We start from the raw sequence: 24167 nt of genomic DNA, 5'->3' as shown, positions 1-24167 counted from the left end.
CATAGAGGTAAAACATCTCAATCATCTTTCTATATTTTTATAATGATATGGAAAAAAAACCATATTGTGTTAAAAATTTATAAAAATTAATTTTTATGAATTTATCACTCTTAGTTTAGCTTTGTAACGGATGTTTTTGGTGATAAGCATACCATACCGGAAGCTACATTACACTAGTTACTGCTTAGTTATCCTTTATAACACCAAATACAAATCATTTTAATTTCATTTAATATTTAAAAATTACTCAAAGAACATCTAAGTCTAAGTTTAGTGAGATTGTTGAAGACCTTCTTTACTCTTGGTTTTCTTGATGGTATGTATCGTATACAAATTCTACTTTTTTTGCTTTTTTTATATCCTTATATTTAATTTTTTTATTATTTTAAAATTGTTTCGTTTTGCCGATCACGTTTCGGCTCTTCATTGAGCATCTTATTTAATTTTAAAATTATAAGCTGCCTAGTGAAGGGCATTAATGTGAAAGCTGTTACATCATATTTTTATTTTTTTGTACATTTTCCAAGTTTCTATGAATTGATATTTACGTTTAAGAGTAAGTAGGTATGCGACTAGACTTCGAAATTCTTTATCTAGCAAATATTTGCTATATACTAAATATATGATGTTTTATTAAACTTGCAGTGGCGAATTTAGGCTTGATGTATCCCTAGGCACGGTTTGACATGCCGCCCTTTTTTGCTTTGGACTGGTCAATCTACATTTATCGAGCTAAAGCCAAGATACAACAAACCAACATGTAAAAAGTCGGAAATTTTCCGTAGAATTTAATGCACTTTTTACACTTTTAAAGCGTGGGATCACATTCAAAATCGCTGCCAAAGCTGGTTTAAAATAGTTTTTTTAGGTTTTTAAAAAAAAACTTTCAAAAAAGTTCAATATGTTTGTAGGTGGTTACTTAACTTAGCGAATCTTCAACCTACTGAAGGTACTGCAGTTCATCACTCATATCGTACTATTTTGCAATAAAAAATTTTTTAATTACATAGAAATTTTTCTTTTGGACGCATTATTATCAGTCAAATTCTGTTTTAAGAGCCGGTTTTTCAATTAACTACGTATACGTCCTACTGACTTAGTACTCTAGCATCATCCGGATGACCGAAAAAAAAAAAACGATTTTGCGAGTAGTTTGGAAACAATTTTAAAATTTCGAGCACAGTTTTACTAGATGCCCAAACAAATTTTTGAAGTAAAAAACCTCCATCAGAAATTAAGACCTCACTAATAGTATAAATATCAACTAGCAGCAAATATACTAGGTAAAAAATTGAAACAATAATTAATATAGTATTTCAAAATGTGTTACAACCGATTTTTTTACCAATATTTCGCATGTTATCGATCAATTAATCAAGCGCGCAATATCCGCACAAATTCAGGCAACTATTGAAGAAAATTTTAAGCACACAAACGTTAATAAAAAAGCACGCGCATATGAGCTATTAGAATTGAAAGAAAAAGGCTTTTTGTCGATAAAAGCGATTTTTCCCAAACTTGTCAATATTTTTCAAATTTGCAAAAACGCTTTTCTTGGGCATATTAAGGACTAACTTTTGCGTAAGGGTCGTTTAAAAATATATTTTTTTCAAGGAGATACCGGAGTTTAAAAAAAATGCAATTTTTAACACTTTTCTTGTCAATAAATTTTTTATTTCATAATTTTTTGACATCTAACTAGGCTAGATCGATCCGAAATAAAAAGTTTCGCAACATTTTTGTTCGAAACTTTTTTTGATACAAAGAGTATTTTAAAAAAAATACAACTTTGGCAGCAATTTTGAATGTGATACTTAATTATTACACTTGCACTATTTTTTACACTTTAAAAGTGTAAAAAATAGAGCATTGATTTCTACGGAAAATTTCCGATTTTTTACATGTATTGGTTTGCTGAACCTCGGTTACAAAAATTTAACATTGTGGTCAAAATAGATAGACTACACTACTTTGTGATGGAGTGATTATTTCTACTTTTTTTTTGGTATCCTAAAACTCATATTTTATAATCGGCTCCTAAAGGAATGATTAATGAAATTAAAAATCTAATTTTCAAATATTTTTTAATTTTTTAGGGTAAAATTTTATTTAATTATAAATATAATTTTAAATACTTATAAATTATAATCTTGAATATAATTTTTCAAAAATAAATAATTAACATTTTATTTAAAAAATCACTTTCTTCTTTCTGGTTTTGGTTTGCGCGGAATAACGTCGATTTTATATATCTTTATAATCAATTTCTTGCACTAATTAAGTTTCAATAAACAATAATGCAAGAGCATTAAGTCAATCTTGGCCCATGCTTGCACGTAAGTAATTTTTTACCCTTTTCAGGTTGGAAAAAGATCTTTCTCCTGAACAATTTGTAGCTTCGATACTCAGAAAAATACGTAGAACAATATCTACATTAGGATAAACATCTTGAAAATTTCGTGAATGCAATAAATTACATCCGTTTTATACCGAGCGTACATCTTCATTGGCTAAGGTGTCTTCAATTTTGATAATGTAACCAATGTTTCTTGTAAGTTGTTGGGATATTTACTGGCGAGTTTGTTCTGAATTTTTATACCATGTATATGAAATATATTAAGGTATACTAAGTTTAGTCCCAAGTAACGCTTAAAAATATTGATGCTATGAACAAAATTTTGTTATAGGGATTCATAAAATCACCTAATTAGTTCATTCCCGCTTGCCTGCCTGCCTGCCTGTCTGTCTGTCTGTCCGCCTGTCATCGCGATAACTCAAAAACAAAAAAAGATATCAAGTAAAATTTTTTACACCGTGCTCAGGTCGTAAAAAGTGATGTCGAGTTCGTAAATGAGCAATATAGGTCAATTATGTCTTGGGTCCTTAGGACCCATTTTGTAAACCGTTAGAGGTAGAACAAAAATTGAAATGTTCCTTATAAAAAATAAACAATTTAATTTGGAAACATTTTTTCGAAAACATCACTGATTACTCGTGAGGGTGCAAATTAGGTTCGAATATTGTATAGTATGTATTATATGGGGATATCAGTCATGTGGGTGTGACATGTATGCATGACTGGCTATCTCTCTTTACTTACATGACATGAAAAAACCAACGATTCCGTAATCAACACTGTCTATACATGGTATTTCAACAATTAACTCAATTGTTGATTTTCACTTGTTTTCAACTCGTTTGTAATAATTTCAGATTAATTATCAAAATATTAAAGTTAATGTAATGAGATTAATATCACTGAAAATACAAATATTAAAAAATATTCGATTTTAGAAAAAAAATATTTTTGTAAATTAATTATTTAAAAATATTTATTTATTAATTATAATTTTTAAATAATTAATTTACATAATTTTATTTTTCTAAAATCGAATTAAATTAATGAACTTCCACAAATTAAAGCTCACAACAATTAATTATTAAAAAATACATTGAGGAACATAAATGTGTTTAAAAAAATTTTCTCAAAATTTTTCAATTCGTCCATATTATTTTTTAATTAATCCATAGTATTTATCGATCAAGACTAATATTGATAAAAGCCTACTAATCTATTAAAAAATTAACGTTGCGGTAATTTAAAAAAAAATTCAATCATTAGATTATTTAATAAATTTATTTAATGATTTGCCGAAGGAAATGGAGCTATTGCTTTTGTACTGATGATGGAATTCTGGCAAAAAATTTTTCAAATATTCATCGATCCTACCTAATAGATGTCAAAAATGACCATCGTTAAAATGTATATATTTTTATATATATATTTATTTATATATCTAAACGTTTATATGTCTGTAAACTCTCTAGCGGTTGCAATTTAAATCCGATTTGAATAAAATTTGGTATCAAGAAGGGTTTTGGTATTTGAAAGGTTAAGTTCGTTAATGAGAAAAGTCGACAGATAAACAAGGGGTGGGGGTGCGCAAAGTTCAAAATTTTGAATTTTTGCAAAGAAAATTTTTTTTATTTATAAAATCAGTTGTAAACTCTTGTGATTTTTTTCTCAAGACGTTTTTTTTTCGAAATAAAAATTCTTGAACAATTCAAAATGCAATATTCCATTTTAAGAAAATTGTTTTTTTTTTCAATCTCTGAGGGAATTCGCTTAGCTAACGCAACTCCGGCGATACGAATTTTTAGTATTATTTTTAATTAATTAGGATTTCCTTGAATTGTTTCGTCTTTAAAATTTTGCCGCTTCTAAAATTGAAATGCCGCCTTAAGAAATTTGTACGGTGTTTCTGGATACTAACTTGCATAAGTATTTGAAGCTAATTACATAAATGACATACTGAAATAAATCACCTGGGGCTTCGGAAATTGATTTCTGTACGGTATTTATATAATTCGCTTCGAATATCTCTTCAGAGCTTGAATCCAGCAATACCTTTCAAATTTCTGATGCAGGGGTGAGACACCAAGGGGTGTGACATTCATATAATTTATACAGATATACATGTACCACGCTGTTTCTTTTTCAACATGATCCCTGGTGGGTCATTTCACCCGAAAATTTTTAGCGATTTTAAAAGTAATTAAATTTTTTTAAACGGCATATTGTAGCACAACTAGAGCACAATATTACCCAACTTTTATTTTTTCGAAAAAACGAAATAATTTGTTTTTGGCTACCATTTTTATATTTTTCCGAATTTTCCAATTTTCTATATATATTACATATTTATACATGGTATAAAAATAATAATAATCCTTATTCTTTATAAAAAATAATTTTTTGTTTTGTTATCTACATTCTTTTTTTGCTAATTAATCGAATCGCTTTATTGTATAAAAATCAAAATGTCAGAAGCGTTCAAACTTGATCATTTGATGTTCATCTAAATTTGGTCTGTCCAAACGATATAGAATTTTACCAAGATTAAAATAACCTAAGTATTCCACAGAATCGGGCGTCGTATCAATATGATAATGACCACCTTCTCCATGATGACTGAAACTGTGGAAATGTTGAACACGCAGATCAAGTTCCTGCATAACAAATATATATTTATAAAATTATTTTACGATTAGACTGATAATAAACGTACTTTAAAATGGCGTTGATTAACGCACGTGATAAGATCAAAACAATAAGCCGTTCAAATTCTTCAAAAACATCGTTTTGATTCAGATGTTTGAGCTTTTAAAGGCTATTTTCATACGTGAAGTGATTTTTTTATAAAAATTTTTGGATCCTTAATACGTTCTTAGTCGTTAGTTAGATTGACAAACTCGTTTCCTCGAAAAAATGTTTTACTTACAGTTTGACCAGTTACTAAAGTTCCTACCGCAATAAGTGGTGCAGACATATTATAAAATTTTAACCAATCATTAAAATCTTCCCCGGATGTAATGGGCGTTTTAGAAAAATCCGGCATCACATGCTGTTTAGCTTGCCCTTCCTTTAGTAAAAATGTTCCACCCAATCCTAATATTAAATAATTTATTCTAGGTTTATTCGTTGCGTGCAGAATCAAATTTATGCGCCTCGCGGAAATATATCATAAGTCTAATGTTTATCTTATATATTATTACTCTAGCAAGTTTATTTCTGTCCTAACATTATCTTCCTTAGTCCTTTATCAAATTCTTTGATTCGCCCAACATTTTCAAGCTTATTATGTATATGTTTAGGAAAACACACGCTAGACAAATACGCTAGACAAAATATCATGAATTTAAATAAATTTAATTTATAAGCTTATTAGCAAACATGTTAGTTTTTACAGATGCTCTCCTAATACTGTAGACATATAATTATTATTTTTAATACATGTTCTCCTAATATTAATTGAAGGTCTATTGGTTTTTTCACCACTTTCCTACGAAATTGGTTGTTTGTTATTTTTAACCACGGGTACAGGGTAGCACGAGTTAAGGTAACTACGGGAGCCGAATTCCTCACGGGGCGAGCTAGTGCATTTTTTTATGAAGATTTTTAGTATTCTTTTGATAAGTAAGATCCCATTATCGTTAATAACTAGTTTATTTTTTAACTCTTAAGTGTGTGACAAGGTAGCTAGATATATTTTCAAAATGTTAAAGTAGTATAGCAGAATCGAAGTCATACCACTCTAGTCAAATCAGCAATAATTTTTTTTCCAATCTATTATATCGATTTTTCTATTTAGCTTTTCAAAGATACCCAACTTAACATAATTTTTCGAATTTAATTTTTTTCCATAGAGAATTTTCATTAATGCCATATCTTCAGTGACACTCGCAAGATTAATAGAATCGTTCGAATCATAACGTTTGGTTTCTAATGTGCTTGAAAGGAACACACATACATACATACATGCATACATACATACATGCATACATACATACATGCATACATACATACATGCATACATACATACATGCATACATACATACATATATAGACTGATAAATTCATTACCACTACTTTGAGTCGCGCAGTCGGGTAATAGTATTTAACTAAATTAAATTGCGACCAGATACGAAGGTGAACATCAAACAACAACGAAAATAGGCAAGTACCAAACAGTAAAAAACATCACAACGCAATGGTATGTACCCATTTCATATTTGCCTATCTTTATTGTTGTTTGCCTTTGTGTCTGGCCCCGACATTATATTAAAAATTTCCTTATTTGTAACCCCTGAACCAAAAAGAAGGGGTTTTATGAGTTTGTGCCATCGTAGTGCTTAAACTGATGAACCGAATTAGATTTTTTTTGTAATTTGAAAGGTAATTTAATGGAGTGTGTTCTTAGATATGTTTCAAGTACGAGTTTAGGATTCCGTACCCGAAAAATTTATCGGGATTTTTTTTATATTTTGTAAATTTCACTTATTTTAATAACAGGCTTCAAAGCTTGAGAAGCATTTGGCTATCTCCAATGGTATCAAGATCGCTGAAGGCCCGGATTTACAAAACAATGATTAGGCTGACGGTACTCTATGGGTCGAAAACGTGGGCTATGAACAAGGCAGTGGCTAATAAACTACTGATTTGGGAGAGGAAAGTTTTAAGGAAAATTTATGGAGGTGTAAAAGATCAGTGTGGGCTTTGGAGAAGAAGAACAAATGAGGAAGTTTATGCAATGTATAGGGACTCCAACATTGTATAGGGACATGTATAGGGACTCCAAAAAAATGATTACCGATGGAGGGGGCAGGAAACTAAAAAGAGGGAGACCGAAAAGAAGATGGATTGGAGCCACGATTGAGGATCTTCAACAGATTGAAATTAAGAACTGGAAAGAAGAGGCAATGAATAGGAAAAAATGGAAAACGATTTATAAAAAAATTACTGACAGGCGACGCTAAATTCGGTTCTGCACGTAACGAATATTAATTGAATAATATGCATTTTGATTTTAGAATAAATTCAAACCTACCTACAACTTTTTCTTTATAAAATTTCATAAGAGTTTTACGTATGGCTGCAATAAAATCATCATTTCCAGTTCGTTTCTTACAATGAACTTTCAATACTTTTCCAGCGTTGCCGTTTGAACAAAAAAGATTTGCGAGAAGAGAACATCGAGTTTCAGATTCGGGAAGTGTTTCCAAAATGTGTCTAGATGTGTCCTCAACATTTACTTTAGATATCCTTGATTGATTTAATAATTTATTTTTACAAATATATAAATTCACCATTTCCTAAAATTATTAATTACCTATCGCATTCAATTTTACCTTTATTAATTATATGATAAATAATAAAAAGGAATTTACTTCACAGCTAACACCTGTATGAGGAAAGGGTCCTGCACTTGCTCCAATAATAAAAGCTGGATCTAAATCCAATGCTTCTGGTATTTGTTTTAATTCATAAACTTTATTTCGGTTAACTAATGGCATTAAAAATGGCGGACCACCAATTTCTAATAAATTTGCCTTTCCTCCAAGACCTAAAAATTAATTTTCTTTTAAAAATTGATTAGCAGATAGTAAAAGAAAACTTAATCTTACAAAAAAAGGAAATTTTGATGTTGTTTTTAGTTTTTTTACTTGAAATACAACAATGAATATTAAATTGAAACTTTTGAATCAATTATATTGTTGTATCACAAATTTTTTGCTTATACACTCTGCGTTATACTTATTTGAAGTAATATTTTATTAGACCTCGCACAAATTAAATGTAATCTGCATTTCGGTCAAACTTTTTCAAATTTTGGGAAATGATAGTTTAAGTCATTCTGAATAAAAGTTCCCATGGTCACAAGTCAAGAAAATGACAGGGATTCAAGTTATCGCTAAATTAAGGTTGGAAAATGTACCTACTCATTTGTATAAAAAAATTATGTAATTTAATTGTCAAAAATCATGTACGTATATATGTAGCTAAAAATATTCATCTTAACACTTCATATTATTGATCCATTGAACATTTAACACTGCTTCTTCTCTGAATTTCGTAACATATTCTTTAAAAAAACAAGAATTAAAAACAACACCATAACATTAAAAAACACATGTATGCATGTAGTTATTATACAAATGAGTACATTTTCAAACTTTAATTTAGCGATAACTTGAAATACTGTCATTTTCATGACTTGTGGCCATGGGAACTTTTCTTTAGAATGACTTAAACTATCATTTCCCAAAATTTGAAAAAGTTTGACCGAAATGCAGATTACATCTAAATTGTGCGAGGTCTAAAATTTTAAACCGATTATTCAACTTTTTTAAAAATAATGTCTCCTTCTATTTCATACTTTCTGATTGCCTTATTAGTGTAGGCGCTAAGTGGGTTTCGTGTGCTTTAACAGATGCCACCGCAGTGTATTTCGACGTATTTTGATCCGCTGAATCCGAATTTTCAACTTGCTTATCGCTCAGAGTGGGGGGGGGGATTGTTATAAACAAATTAATGGTTTATACGGTCATAGCTCCTAAACTATTGAAATTTTTGAAAACAAATATATCATTTTATTCTACATATAAAACAAATTTGTATTTTTTTTATTCGTCTTGATATGACCAATAGAAATAGCAAGGAAGCCGAGACGATTGTAATTATTTAGTTCTACCATTTTCGAGCAATTAGTTTATCGAAAGTCGAAAGCGAGCCCTTAGCGAAAGAAAACTCCACATAGTTATATATAAGAAAATTGCAAATTCGTTCGAGTGTAGGAATCTTTTATTTTTCAAATATCTCTATTAAAACTTGTGTTATTGCAACCGAACGCGAATGTATAAATCAATTTTGATTCAATCAAATTAAACATTCAAAGGGGGTAAACGTTGCATCAAATCTGGTATGTTTTATTTTGACCTCGAAGGAAAGTTTTCATCAACATTTGTAATTTATTTTTAAAGAAGGTTAAATTTGTTATAATTTGAGATTAAGCCGATTTTTATAGAATCGCTAGTTTCGGAGATAAAACTTTTCAAAGTTTGTCTATTTTTTCAAGTTACACGATTTTACCCAAAATTTCATCATACATTCGCGTTCGGTTGCAATAACTAAAGTTTTAATAGACATATTTAAAAAAACAAAAAAGAAACTTAAACTATAACTAGTTTGCAATTTTCTCCTCTTATAATTATGGAGTTTTCTTATAAACTAATAGCGGGTCGGAATAATGATAAAACTTAACATAGTAACGAAGGTAGCACAATCGTGCTAGCTTTGTTACTATTGCATAGTAACAAGCAAGTCCCCAGCTTCAAGAAACTTGCAGCAATTAATGTTACCTCTTGACTTACCGTAGAATATAGAAGAAATACTCTCTTGTCTACAGATTTCCGTCTCACTGATACAAAATCATCAGAGTTAAATGAGGAAAGCAAAGGTAAGGAATTGTATGGAAGACTTTATAATAATGCAAATAACCATTTAGGAATTGCAGAGTCCATAAAATACTTTTGTATAAAATTCATTTTTAAATAATTCTATTCACAATTATTTCAATGAAATTTTCTACAATCATTTTACAACTCACATCATAAAAATCATTTTTAATAAAATAGTTGACATATTAAATGTTCCGCCCAACATTATCCGATCTCCTGGTGACAATTATTACCTATAATATTTAACTTAAATAATACAAGTGAAAACAAACAATTGACTGAGTTAATTTTTGAAATACCATGTATAGTCAGTGTTGATTTCTTTATCACATTACATATGCAAACATGTGACACATACATAACTGATAATCAAGTTTAGTACATATTATAAAATGTCCGCCTAATTGGCGCCCTCGCGGGTAAACAGTGATGTTTACGAAAAAATGTTTCAAACAAAAGTTGTTTAATTTTTGATAAGGAACATTTTTTACATTTAACTTTTGTTCTATCCCTAACGGTTTACAAGATGGGTTCTACGGACCCAAGACCCAATTGACCTATGATGCTATTTACGAACTTGACCTCACTTTTTACGTCCTGAGTACGCTGTAAAAATTTCAGCTCGATATCTTTTTTCGTTTTTGAGTTATCGTGTCCACAGACGGACAGACGGACAACCGGAAATGGACTAATTAGGTGATTTTATGAACACCTATGACAAAATTTTTTTCCTATCATCATTATTTTTAAGCGTTACAAACTTGGACTAAACTTAATATACTATGTATATTTCATATATACATGGTATAATGAGTACCTTAAAGTACAAAAATATTATTTATTGGCCAATCTACGGACGTTTCAAATCAAGCGCTGCGAGCAGACCTTATGCACTATCATTTTGTTCACAATTTTAACCATATCTCCGGTTCTATTTGTTTTTACATGTAGAATAAAATGGTAATTGTTTCAAAAAATTTCAATAGTTTAAGGGGTATGGCCGTATAAACAATTAATTTGTTATTAACAATTACCCCACCCTCACTCTGAGCGATGAGCAAGTGAAAATTCTGATTTAATAATTCAAAATACGTCGAAATACACTCCTTGTTCGGTAGGACCTGTAAATGAATACGAAACCCACTCAGCGCCTACACTAGCGCCTAAATCTTTACTAATTAAAAATATGGGCTCAGTAAATTCAAAAACCTTTTAGAGGTTCATTTTATTATTCATCGTCTTTTCTATTATAAAAATTTTATTTTCAAAGGAAAATCAAAATTTTGGCGTCCCATTTTCTTTAAACTTTGTTTATAACAAAACGTACCTTTGCAAGCTAAAGTAAATGGTCGCTGAGTTAAATCTGGACAATCAACAACTTCAACTTGAACAGTTGAAAAGTTATTCTTTAGACCATTATTAAGAACTAAAATGATGAATCGAAAAATTTAGGATATATTGTTTGAAAGACTTAATAAATTCGTATATTTACCTTCGGCGACTTCATTTAAGGGTGGTTGATGTAAAATTTTTTGTTCTAATTTCAAATTTTTTATATCCAGCGCCATTTGGAATCTATTTGAAACAGACAAATTTTGGATTATAGTTTGAAACAAAAAAATTGTTCTCAACAAAACGTCGTGTCTGCGTCTTTGAAAATTTCAAAGTAGAGTTCGTACAAAACAAAGTGGCACCGAACAAGAGAGAGTGTATGATGTATATGTATGTGCACTCGTATCTACACTCTCTCTTGTTCAGTGCTACTTTGTTTTGTACGAACTCTATAAGGCTGTAAACTCTCTGGTTTTGGGCTGCAGTTTCTGGTTTTCGAGGTGTGCCTACGGTCACCGGTATCCCTTGCAATAAAAATTTATTTTGTATACAAAAAATCTTATATATTATTTAGCAAGTATTATTTCTGTCCTACCCTTATCTTCCTTATTCCTTTATCTCAAATTCCATGATTCACCCTTCATTTTCAAGCTTATTATGTCTAGGTTTGACGAAGAATATACTCCCGTTCTAAAAATTTACCGCCGAGGAAAAAACACGCTAGGCAAATAATTTGAACGAAAGAACATAAATTTTAATGATTTTTTATTAGGCAAACATGTTGGTTTTTTTACAATTCTCTAGACATTTAATACTTAAAACATTATTAGGCAAACATATTAGTTTTTACGGATGCTCAACGAATACGTTAGACATAAAATTACTGTTTTTAATACATGTTCTCCTAATATTAATATAAGAACTTTTGATTTTTTCACCATTTTTGTATGAAATTTGTTGTTTATTGTTTTAAGCCACGGGTTACGGTAACTACGGGAGCGGAATTCCGCACGAGTCAAGCTAGTAAATATTAATAATGCCACATCATTACACAGATACCTACAGAGCTGTAATAGATACCCTCAAATTGCATCTTAATATAGATAGAGATACATATTTTTAAAATGTATCTAGATATCAATCACGGTATCTAGAATATTTAGATACATTCAAAGACACTTTTTAAATTTTGAAAATTAAAAACTGCTTTTGCAGTTATTAATTTTTAATACTTATAACTTCGATGCTTATATCATCAACATCATTTGAATAATCAACTTGTTCAGTACCTAACCGTATTAGTATTGCCAGGGAATCTATTTTTGAATGCTTTCTCAAAATTTGATGCAATATCAGTAATTATTGCGACTTTGCTTTGCTATTCCAAGTCTGAATGAACAGTCGATATAGGAATATTTGTCCGTGAAAAAAAGTCTGATGCCCATCGGGATGGATCCAAACTAACTTATTAAAGCAATGGTTTTAGCATTTCGCAGAATTTGTAAAACCAACAGAAGTACCACCAGTACACTTAATTCTCGATGGCCAATACAGGCATATCAAAAATATATTAATTTAATAATTAAAAGTGCAAGCAATTATCAAAGAAAAAAATCGAATATAATTTGGAATACCAAAATTCCAAATTACCTGCACCCTAAGTAAAATCACGATTTTGGAGATTTTTTGTTTGATGGCATTTTTGAGAGGGTTAGTAATTTTTGTTTTGCTTTAAGGTAACAATTTTTCAAAAATTTTATGCATTTTTTATCGGGTTAGTCCTTTGTTTTTCTAGTAATTAAACAAGTAAAAACTGGTATTCTAAATATGCTTCACTTGCCTTATACCTATCTAGATATTTGTATCTAGATATGTTATAGAACTGCATAGATATACCGTTATTTATGTTATTCTAAAGCAGTTTGTATATTTTAAAACATATTTAAAACTTTAAACTTACATTAAATTTAAGAAAAATTTGAGAAAGTAACTATTAAAACACTGATCATTTTAATCTAGAACTCAAAATATTTTGAAATAATCAGAAGATGTTATTAAATAGTCATTGTTATCTTATCACATTTTGTTAAGTGTAAATATAATCTTCAACTTGAATAAATTTTCAGATAAATTATTGGGTAGGTACTTAAGAAAATAAAGTATGTTGCACTAATTGTATTGTGAAACCAACAATTGAATAGCTGGATGGAATAATACAAAAAGAATTTTTTAACATAGGAAAATTTGCTAACAAAAAATGTATTTTTTTGCTATTTTTATATTTGTGTTTTCTTAATATTTTCCGAAAATTTTGACTTTTTTCCAAAAATTATAATATTTTGTTTCTTGACCCTCATGTCTTAGGCCTAAGACATTATGTGTTATGTAATACACAATATAACCCCCCTGTATCTATATTTATATATGTATAATTTGATACCTACCACATCTAAGTGTAATGTTAACTGTATTGTTGAAATAATTTAAAAAATATATTTGAATTATTTTTTTATTTTCTTTATTAATAAAGACAACAAAATATATTTTTTAGTATTAACTACCCAATTAAATCAATTTACAATCAATTATTGTTTTATGATAGTCCACCTCTATATTCTAAAGTGAATCTAATAATTTAATTAATTTGTTAGGTTTGTGAATTCATAAATCTTTCTATTTTAACCTATACCCACATCTCCCGAATCAGGTCTAAGTTCGAAGTTTGGTAAAGAGCTTTTCCATTTGTCTTGATAAGTTTAATTTACTGGTACCATTTTCTGCTATCAATAACAAAACGCCCTATTTACAACTCCGATCGATGTTATAAACCATCATCTTCTTGATGACATATTTAAAGGTTTTGGGGACGGAAAGTAGGATGAAAATTTATTGGAATTCAAGCTCCCAAGAAGCAATATTTATAAGGTCACCCTTTTTAAACAATATTAATAGCCGCATTAACGAGCGTTTTTACTCGAAAGTCTTCAATAACAGTTCCGATTTTGATGATAAAAAAAAATTATTTAAAATAAGAAAGATACTTTTATAAATATTTAATGACAGAAGTATGAAATTTCGAGAGAATATTGATTTTATGCTGTAGGTATTATTTAGGGTAGGATTTTTCGAAATTCATCTCCTAAAGAGGTGAAATAGCTGATGGAAGTTTGTATGAAAATACATACAAACCGTCATTTTTGAGTTCATTACTTAGAATACCACATTATCAGCAAATAGTATGGGCAGTATATTATTTTCAAAAAAATTATTGTTCCGCACCAAATTTTAAAGTCCATTTAATAGTGAACAAGAGAGGATTTAAGTGAAGGTAAGGGAATTAAAGTCAATATTGTGGATAACGGCTAGTTATTTAAGTTAGTTATCAGTTATTACAGAAAATTTATTACCCCAAAAACTATTTTCCCCTGAGCTTGGTTTTTAAATAAATTTATGCTTTACATGAGAATTCTTTATTTATTTGTATGTAACTATTAACAAAATTAATTAATTAATTATATAATATGTATAAACAAAATAAAAATAAATAGATTGTTTTCTTAATATCAGTCGATTGATTAGTTTTTACAAAAATTATTGTCTAAAATTATTATTAAAATAATAATAAAAATACTTTTTGATAATAATAATTATATCTACTTAAATATTATAAATGCAGCTTATTAATAAATTATTAAATTTAATACTAAAAAATTACTTTACTAATCTAATATTCTATTGTTACACATTTAGTTTTTAAGTATTCATTTAACGCTTCCATACCTGAAAATAAAATTTTAAATTGCAATAAAAGCAAAACATGTCATTCTATAAATAAAAATAAATTTTTTCTGAAATTGTTTAACAATGGCTTCAAGTAGCTTTTTGATATCAGATCACCTTTTTTTTGCTGGTATATTAAATGGTATAAACAACTTCTTTAGGTTCGCTTGACTTGGGGAGTGAACTGGAGAATGTATGATGTTACGATGTTAAATGTGTGATCAAGCTTGTTAGGAAAAGTGTGATCAAGTTGAGAGGAAGATATAAGTTAGTGAAGATAGAGGAGGAGTTACGTTTCAACAACATAGCAAGATCTATGTCATACTACTTATAAGTATATAAAATATTACACACTCAGTAGCTTAGTGGCAGAACACTGGAATCGGAGACCAGCGTTCAAAACCAGCTCATGTATATTTAAAAAAAAGACGGAGCTAAACAAGTATTACTTGAGTCGTGTGGTCTAAAGCACACTCGTTTTTTTTTTTAAATATCTATCCGAAGTTGCTCATATACACAGCTTAACCCAGGATATCAAAGGATTACAAAAATATTGATCTTTAAAGTACATCATTCATTGGCGAACTCGCTCGGCGGGAGGCCGAGCCCACACATTGGCGGCCCCGCTCGGCAAACGAGCCTGCAAACCCGCTTGTCGAACTCGGTCTGACTATTATATTTGGATGGATGAATGTTTGATACCAATAACGCCAGAACGGCTGAACAGATCTGGATGAAATTTGGTTCTCGTGGGATAGATTTGTTTTAATTTTTCATAGAGCAAAGGATGGGCATGATTTTTTTTGCATAGATAGTGGTAGTTTAGGAATCAGAAAATGATACAGGCTAATTTATTTATCCCGGAAAATGCACGGTTCCTATGGGATAGCATACAGGATTCATATTTTTTAAAGGATTTTGTAAAAGTTCGTGAAATAGATTTTTAGAGCATTTTTCTCAAGAAGGCTTGATTAATGTACACAGTAACGATAAAAACTCTCAAAATCTTTTTTTAATTGCGGGTAACACGACTCTCTTTTAATCGCGGGGCGCAGTTAGTTATACATATTAGTCAGTCCCTGCAGCTATGAGCAAAAGATAGTGTAGATATGTATATGTATGTGCACTAAAATCTACACTCTCTCTTTTTATCGGTACCACTTTGGTTTAAACGACCTATAACAACAACAATGTTGTATCTAACGAACACAGTCATTACTGTTTATTATTATGAGACAGAGAGACATTTAAAATATAATTAAAAGTTAATTTGTATATGCAACCAGCATTACGGTTCGCCAGACAAATCGCGGTTGGCTACACATTGGCGAGCAGGCTTTTTTAACTGCTAAATTCTAAGATTTTAGTGCATTACACGATTATCATAGAGGAACACCCATAAAGCATCAAAAGAAATTCATTACACATTTTAATTTAAAAAGAATTTTGGACCCGTCCTATTATCTACATAATAGTGGCGCATTTGACGTGTTTAAGATTACTTATTATTAGATATAATGTTTTATTTACCTAAATCTTTTCCAAAACCAGATTGTTTAAAACCACCAAAAGGTGCAGCAACATCTGTTTTGTTGTATGTATTAACAAATACTGTACCAGCTTCAATAGCATCTGCAAATCTTAAAGCTTTTGACATATCAGATGTGAATACTCCAGAAGCTAAACCATACTCTGTATTATTAGCACGTTTTATTACACCATCCACATCACTAGAGTAACAAATATATACATATACATTAACAAATATAAATAACAACTAACTGAATTAATTGTTTAATTAAATACACTGTATACTCAAAACTGTACTAAAAGCCTATCAGCTCTGTTGGCTCAAATTTTAAATCTTTTTGTAACATGGACAAATTTTAATGAAATTTAAAAAATTTTAGAAACTCACCCATCCTTAAATTTAGAAATAATCATAATTGGTCCAAATGATTCTTCTTTTGCAATAAACATGTCATCAGTCACGTTGGTAAATACGGTAGGTTCAAAGAAGAATCCTGGACGAGGTAATCTTCGGCCTCCATATTTTAAAGTTGCACCATCTTTCACCCCAATTTCACAATATTCAATTAACTTTTTAAGATGAGCTAAGTGATTTTGAGGTCCATGCGACGTTGCACGATTTAACGGATCTCCAATTTTAATTTTTCTAGTTTCTGAAACTACTTTTCGTACAAATTTATCATGGATACTTTCTTCGACGAAAATCCTTCCTGCTGCGATACAATTTTCACCTTTATTGAAAAATACACTTTGCATACCCTAAAAAGAAATTTTTATTATTATTAATTTTAGACCTTGTTTTCTGGAATAAATTTACATACCAAGCGAACAGCTTTATCTAAATCACAATCAGCAAAAACTACCAATGGTGATTTTCCACCAAGTTCAAGTGAAACTTTCTTCAAATTTGAATCTGCACAAGATTTCATTATCACTTTTCCAATTTCGGTACTTCCTGTAAACCCTAATTTGCGAACATCAGGATGTGAGGCTAATGCTTGACCAGCTCCCGAACCAGTACCACTTAAAACGTTTATAACACCGGGAGGTATCCCGGCTTTTGCGGATAATTCAGCGAATTTTAAAGCTGTTAATGGGCAAACTTGTGCTGGTTTTATTATGACAGTATTACCAGCCGCTAAACAAGCTGCCATTTTCCAGGACAACATCATTAAAGGATAATTCCATGGTGTTATTAATGCACAAACACCAATAGGCTCTTTTTTTGTAAAACTTAAGTTTTTATTAGGTCTAGCATTAGCAATTGGAATTGTATTTCCTTGAATTTTATCTGCCCATCCAGCAAAGTATTTCCAGGTGTTAATACTCATGCCTACGTGAGTTTTTAAGGCAAGCGTGTACACAGCGCCGGAGTCAATTGATTCTAATGTTGCTAATTCTTCACAATGTTCTTCCATAAGGTTAGCTAATTTCATTAGTAATTCCCCACGTTCTCTGGCACTTATTTTTGACCATTCGCCTTCCTTAAAGGCATGAAGAGCAGCTGCAACTGCTGCGTTGACATCTTTTTCTGATGCACACTCAACTTCACATATAATGCTTTCATCTGCAGGGTTGATTACTGGTGTTTTCTTGCCACTTTCAGAATTTACAAATTTGCCATTAATGAACAATTGTCGAGGGAATTTTAAATGTTTTTTGTTTATGTTTAATTCAACAGCATCATAAACAATTTCTTCTTCAACTTTTCCTCCACTACGTTTAAGAAGAATCACTGCATTACAAAATTCAGAAAATGTAGTTGCCAAGAAAACGACATCTTTTTCTATTTCAACTTGTACTTCATCTTTAACTTCTTCAACTAATCTAAAAATTAGATACAGTTTTTATTAAATAAATACCTTCGCCAGCAAGAATTGCCTGGTCTCCTAATACTCAAGCGGGTGTCAATAGAAAACTATAAAATTTAGGCATAAAAATTTCATTACTTACCGAACTACATCCATGGATCCAGCACCAGAGGCAAAGAAGTCTGTATCTTCATCAACTTCGATATTCAATATTGATGACCAAATATTGTTGATCGTATTAATAATCTTCTCCTCTTCAGGAGTTAGTACCAAATTATTTTGTACATCACTTTTTTGGCCTAATTTATTTGCAGTTATCATTTTTGTACCAACTTTGACTCTTTGGATATTTATCTATAAATATATCGATACTTATTATTATGAATATTAAAATATTGGATCAATAGTAACAGTGGATCCCACGTTCGAATTTACAAGAAAATTTAGAGGTCAAGTAGTTTTCGAACAAATGTTTCAAACAACAATTGTTATTATTGAAGTTATATTTTTTTAGCAAGTTATGAAAAAAGGAGTAGAGTGAATTTTTATGAGGTAGAGAAAAATACAGGCAAAACTTCAGAGCAAATATCGAGTGCTTCGAGTGAATTTTTGACGTCCGGTTCGGCAATTTGTTTTCTCTACAGTTGAACTTCGTCGACCCATTTATCACGGGAATCATCGTGCAAAATTGAAAAGTATGACTCAAAAAGTTGAGCGAAAGAGACTTCAAAACAATTTTCATTTTGTTGGTAAGGGGACAAACCAACTGTTTGTTCGCTATATTGTTAGTTCAAATTTATGAGGAAAGATGTTCAATGGAGGTGGAGTTGACCCTCCAAAGATCCCCTTGTGCACGGGTCTGCTCGTTTCAATTACGTTTTTTTCAGGTATAATGTAGGTATAATGGACAAGATACCACTAAAATCTTAAACTAGATGATAACATCAACATCATAAATACACACGTCATAAATTCGTACATAGAGGGGGGGGTTATTTTATTGGTACAACATGTGTAAAATTAAGTAAAACTTACAGCAACGCCATCACTTCCAAATACAATAAGCCCATTTTCATGGACAATACCAGTTCCACACATTTCTAAAACATGTATTTCTTTGCCTTTTATAAACTTTGTATCGACATCGTAACTTGCACCAAACAATCGGACTTCTTCTATTACTTTTTCATTATCATTTTCAATTTCAATTTGAGACCATGCACCTGGTACAGAATCCATCCCACGAATAAAATTATAGATTTCTAGACCAGACTTTGACCAATCAATCTGTAATATTAATTATAAATAAAATAAAATTCTATTTAAGTTGAGAAATAGTTTTTATAAAATACCTTTTGCAATTCTTTTTTATTTAGCATTGGATCATAAGTTGCCCCAACTTCTGTTTGGGGAATTTTTGGAGCGGATCCATCTGCCACCATATCAACAGCTCTGGCCACTCCATCAATTCCAGACGGATACAAGAATCTAAAAGAAATAAAAGTTTAAATAAAAATAATTTTTTAACATACCAAATTTAGAAAACGGACCAAATAGCGTAACCAATTTCGTTCGGGTATGTCTAAGGTAACAGGTTCGATTCTCGCCGTCACACAAAAAATTAATAGTTGTGATGGGCTGGTGTTGTGCATAGTATGAATGACGAAGGTGCACTCAGCCTCTCAAAATAAATAAGTAGCTGATAAATGTAATTATCAGCGGAAAGGTGACAAAACACATATATGGTATCACAATGGGCTCTATAGCCTAAGTGTGTCCTTCGTGGACAGCCAATATAACCTAACCTAACCTAAATAGTAAGGTGTTTACTTTTAATTCGATTCACTAAAATTCGAAAATTTCAACAGTAAGACGGATTTGAATGTGGTTTTCGATTCGTTAGAGTGTCAGGAAATTTTGTGACCTAAATTGTTTTATAAGAAATTAAAAATATGCAGTTTATATAAATAATATGCATTTTAAATTATGACCGTAAATATATTAAATTCACAATTGGGTTAATAGTGATGAAAATGATTCGAAACTTGTTACTCGTGGATTTGTGGGGTCGCTGAACACAAATATCGTGACAGAACTGGTCTACGAGGTATCTGGTGCCCAGGGTGAATAAGGAATACCATTCACTAGGTCTCTTCTTTGGGTCTAGGGCGCCATTACCATTTAATCCGTGACTGCTTGTGGGGGACTCATTGATTTTTATACAGTTCTGCAATGAAACAGGAAGATTCTAAAAGTCAAAAGTGTATTTACCGATTGTATAACGTGTCGACTGTATCTGTTGGTAAGACTTTGCATGATTCTTGTAATAAAATTGGGCCAGTATCTAAGCCATCATCAGCCCAAAATATGGTATAGCCGGCCTCTTTATCTCCACACATAAGCGTCCTATAATAACAAAAAAAAAGTATTAAAATTAAAGGAACTGCAAATTGTTGAGTTGACATATGCTTGTTTTTTAAGTTGACATATGCTTGAAACTCGAAAAATAAATTTAATCGAGGAAAATGCTTCAAAAGAAAGATGTTAGTTTCAAAGGCATATAACTTATACTGGCATCGAATCCGACCTAAGGTTTCAGGTTCAATTAAAACCACACTCTGATTCATAGACTTATCAACTAACAAACATTAGATGAAAGCTTTAAATTAGAAAGTTGTTCTTTATAAATAGTCAAGTAAATTTTGTTTGAAATATTTTTTTGTAAACTGAATAGTTTAGGCAGTAATTGATAGCAAAAATATAGCTTTTTGTGCGTTTGTTTATTCAATTTAAACAAAAATGGTCTTTATAGAAAAGTAAACCACTCTTACTGGTTTTATTGAAAAAGTTTTTCGAAGAGTGCCTAGATTTCCCAGAAACAATTATACGAAATAACAATTTTGATACGAAAAATCAATTTAGGGTAAACATTTTTTACCCGTTTTTGCCAAAACTGTACGGTTTCGAACAAAAAAATGTTACCTTTTCAATCATATCTTTCTAATTTATAGTATTCATCTGTCTGTTACCAGTTATGAAGTATAATTAGCTCTTTATTGAGCTTGAAAACTTTAATATCTGTGAAAGATGTGCGCCAACATTTTTCGCTTGAAGCATTTTTATCGATAAAACTTATTTTTCGAGTTTCCAGTATGTGTCAAATTAAAAAAGACATCCTGTAAAGTAAGGAATATAGATAATATTTACCAATTAATAGCACTGGCTCCTCGATGCCGTGGTAAAATAGACGGATGATAACAAATACTTCTTAATGGTGGATAATCAATAACTTCCATTGGAATAAATTGTGAACAATATGGTAAAACGTTTAAATCAGCATTCACCGATTGATACTGTTCTAATATTTCGGGAATTGGTTTACCAGCTTTACGCCATGCTGCCACTTTGAATACAGGTACATTGTATTCCTTTCCAGTAATAGCTAGAGGATCTTCACGATTTCCTTTATCTTTAATTGTAAATACACCAACAATTTCATGACCACCGTCTACAAGTTGTTTAAATACTTCTGCTGCGAAGACACTTTGTCCAATAATGGCAATACGTAACGATCTCTGAAAATATTCGATAATATAGAAATTTAACAAATGTTTTCCATGTTCGACAATCCTACTAAGGAAGACTCTATCTACCGATTTTAATTGGAACCTTTTTATAGCTCACTTTATAGATATAGAATGTTATACAGATGTAATGTCTCGTTGTAATTCAGAAAATGTTATTTTATATGAAATTCTTGAAGGAGGACAAAAAGTAAAAAAAGAATGAGAAATAAATATACGAATACATTAAATTTGGATGGCTGAACTGGGAATTTCGGCAACAATGTACATCAAGAATGAGAGTCTGTTCAATTCATCATTCTCATTCTCATTTATCTCATTCATCAAGAATGAGAGTCTGTTCCATTTTACAAGAAAAAAATAACACGATAAAGTACAAAATTTACAATAAAAACACCATATTAAAAAAAACCAATGACAAAAAAAAAACCGGCTTCAAAAAAATGTACTAAAAAGTAAAATATAATGTGGTTACAATTTTCTGCTATTTTTGGAGTCGGTGTCAGCCAAGGAAACAACTGTGACAGAACAGTTTGCTACATTAACTTGGCTGACACCGAGCCAAAAATAAGCATAATTGTAACTACATTATGTTATCGTTATTTTTTTACATTTTAGTTCATATTAATTTGTTTTGGAATAGTTTTATTATTTTTTATTTGTTAAAAGCTTTTTTCTTTGTGATTTTCTCATGGATGCTATTGTTAGAACTGGACCAAATTGAAATAGTAGCTCTAGCTCTCAAATAAAAAAAGAATAATCAAAATTGATTCACCCAGTCAAATTAAGTTCTGAGGTAACAAACATTAAAAAATACAGCCAAATTGATAACCTTCTCCTTTTTTGAAGTCGGTTAAAAATTACAAATATCAACAACACAGGAGAGCACTCTTTTTAAATAAATAAGGGAATCAGCTGTCAAAAGCACGCTTTAAACACAATAAAATATATCAACGCATTCTATAATCGCCAAAAATCGTAAAAAAAGTCAAAGGACCTTAACTTAATATTAGGAGAACATGTTTTAAAAATAGTAATTATATGTCTAGATGTATTAGTGGAGCATCTGTAAAAACTAACATGTTTGTCTAATAAACTTATTATTTAAATTTATAATATTTTTTCGTTAAAATTATTTATTTGGCGTATTTCATTTTTAGACCGAAGATAAGGGTAGTACAGAAAAAAAACTTGCTAGGGTAATCTCTTCTCTATTTCTATCTCTATCTCTATATACTATAAATGCGAAAGTAAGCATGTTTGTTTGTTTGTTTGTTACGCTTTCACGTTAAAACTAGCGAATGGTTTTTAATGAAACTGTACAGCAATATAGCTGATATATCAGAATAACACATGAGATATAATTTATAATTTATATAAGACATATTAATAAAAAAATTAAAAAAATTTAAAAATTAGTTTAGTTTGACATTATCATAAATTACAGCTTTCTGTAAAAGTAGTCATTTGACATTACCATAAATTACATTTCTGTAAAAATAGTCAATATAAAATATTTCACGACCATCTTCTCTGATATACTCAATGAATAATTACTATTATATATTTAAAAAAATAGAAAACCATACATATATTTTATCTGTGTAAAACAATCCTTACCATTTTTTTCGAGTGTTATAGAAAGGGGATATGCGAGAGCAATCTTCATCAATCTTCACTTTTAAACCCAGCGAAGCGGGTGGGTATCACTCTCGTAATATTGTATAAGTTTTAAAAAAATATTGTAAATTCTACTTACGTTTGACATTGTTGATGAAACCAAAAAAAAAATACACAAAAAATATTTATTATTGATGAACAGTAAGTAATAAATAAAAATAAGAAACAAAATGTTATATGAACTGATCTGATTTAATAAATATTTCTAATTAATTTGAAACATGACTTGGGTGTTGCTTTTATATGATTTATAATCAAATGTATTATTATATAAATATTATAAACAAATATTATTTTATAAAAGATTTATTATTTATTTTATCAAATAACATGAGTGACATGTAAAGATCATTTAGTTCACGTGGGGCAACAATCATACCAGTAAATTCTAGTTTATTAAAACTTTAAAACTTGATTCCATATATATTTTGACAAAATTATCGCAAATTAATTAAACTTTTTTTTTTTTTTAATGAATATGAATGCGTGTCCGCTCGCTATCTTTAAAGATTACTTGACTTATTTTTTTTTTATAATTTTATTGTTAAAACGAAAAATTAAAAATATCAGTTTTAATTCACTTGTAGCAGAGTAGCTGGTCTGGTTGGTACTCAGCAGTTGATTAGTTTTAAACAAACTGAAGTAATAATAA

General features: G+C 30.1%; 2 protein-coding genes across 2 annotated transcripts; both read right to left on the bottom strand.

Moving 5' to 3' along the window:
* Positions 1 to 4805: 4805 nt before the first annotated feature.
* LOC123301301 (ester hydrolase C11orf54 homolog) lies at positions 4806 to 11366 on the bottom strand. Its single transcript, XM_044884037.1, has 6 exons — positions 11291 to 11366; positions 11126 to 11224; positions 7729 to 7904; positions 7389 to 7653; positions 5283 to 5449; positions 4806 to 5010 (listed from the first exon to the last, which is right to left on the bottom strand). The coding sequence occupies exons 1-6, from the start codon at positions 11364 to 11366 to the stop codon at positions 4825 to 4827; spliced, it is 969 nt and encodes a 322-aa protein (XP_044739972.1). The 3' UTR covers positions 4806 to 4824.
* Positions 11367 to 14788: 3422 nt separating this feature from the next.
* LOC123300685 (cytosolic 10-formyltetrahydrofolate dehydrogenase) lies at positions 14789 to 23643 on the bottom strand. Its single transcript, XM_044883298.1, has 10 exons — positions 23595 to 23643; positions 21459 to 21826; positions 20523 to 20657; positions 19604 to 19739; positions 19287 to 19538; positions 18394 to 18605; positions 17262 to 18267; positions 16829 to 17199; positions 16441 to 16640; positions 14789 to 14910 (listed from the first exon to the last, which is right to left on the bottom strand). The coding sequence occupies exons 1-10, from the start codon at positions 23601 to 23603 to the stop codon at positions 14855 to 14857; spliced, it is 2745 nt and encodes a 914-aa protein (XP_044739233.1). The 5' UTR covers positions 23604 to 23643; the 3' UTR covers positions 14789 to 14854.
* Between the last annotated feature and the right edge of the window lie 524 nt (positions 23644 to 24167).

Source organism: Chrysoperla carnea, chromosome 5 (assembly GCF_905475395.1).
Source record: "Chrysoperla carnea chromosome 5, inChrCarn1.1, whole genome shotgun sequence".
NCBI lineage: Eukaryota > Metazoa > Arthropoda > Insecta > Neuroptera > Chrysopidae > Chrysoperla > Chrysoperla carnea.
This window is presented reverse-complemented; position numbering and strand designations above follow the sequence as displayed.

Bases quoted from the DNA above. Each gene is read 5' to 3' on its own strand.
- LOC123301301 (XM_044884037.1), bottom strand. From the start codon at position 11,366: ATGGCGCTGGATATAAAAAATTTGAAATTAGAACAAAAAATTTTACAT. The intron at 11,225-11,290 runs GTAAATATACGA...TCATCATTTTAG, and splicing joins CTTAAATGAAGTCGCCGAAG to TTCTTAATAATGGTCTAAAG. The intron at 5,450-7,388 runs GTAGGTTTGAAT...ATTTAATATTAG, and splicing joins TTATAAAGAAAAAGTTGTAG to GATTGGGTGGAACATTTTTA.
- LOC123300685 (XM_044883298.1), bottom strand. The intron at 16,641-16,828 runs GTGAGTTTCTAA...TTGTTACTCTAG, and splicing joins ATTTCTAAATTTAAGGATGG to TGATGTGGATGGTGTAATAA. The intron at 14,911-16,440 runs GTAAATAAAACA...TTTTATTTTCAG, and splicing joins TGGTTTTGGAAAAGATTTAG to GTATGGAAGCGTTAAATGAA.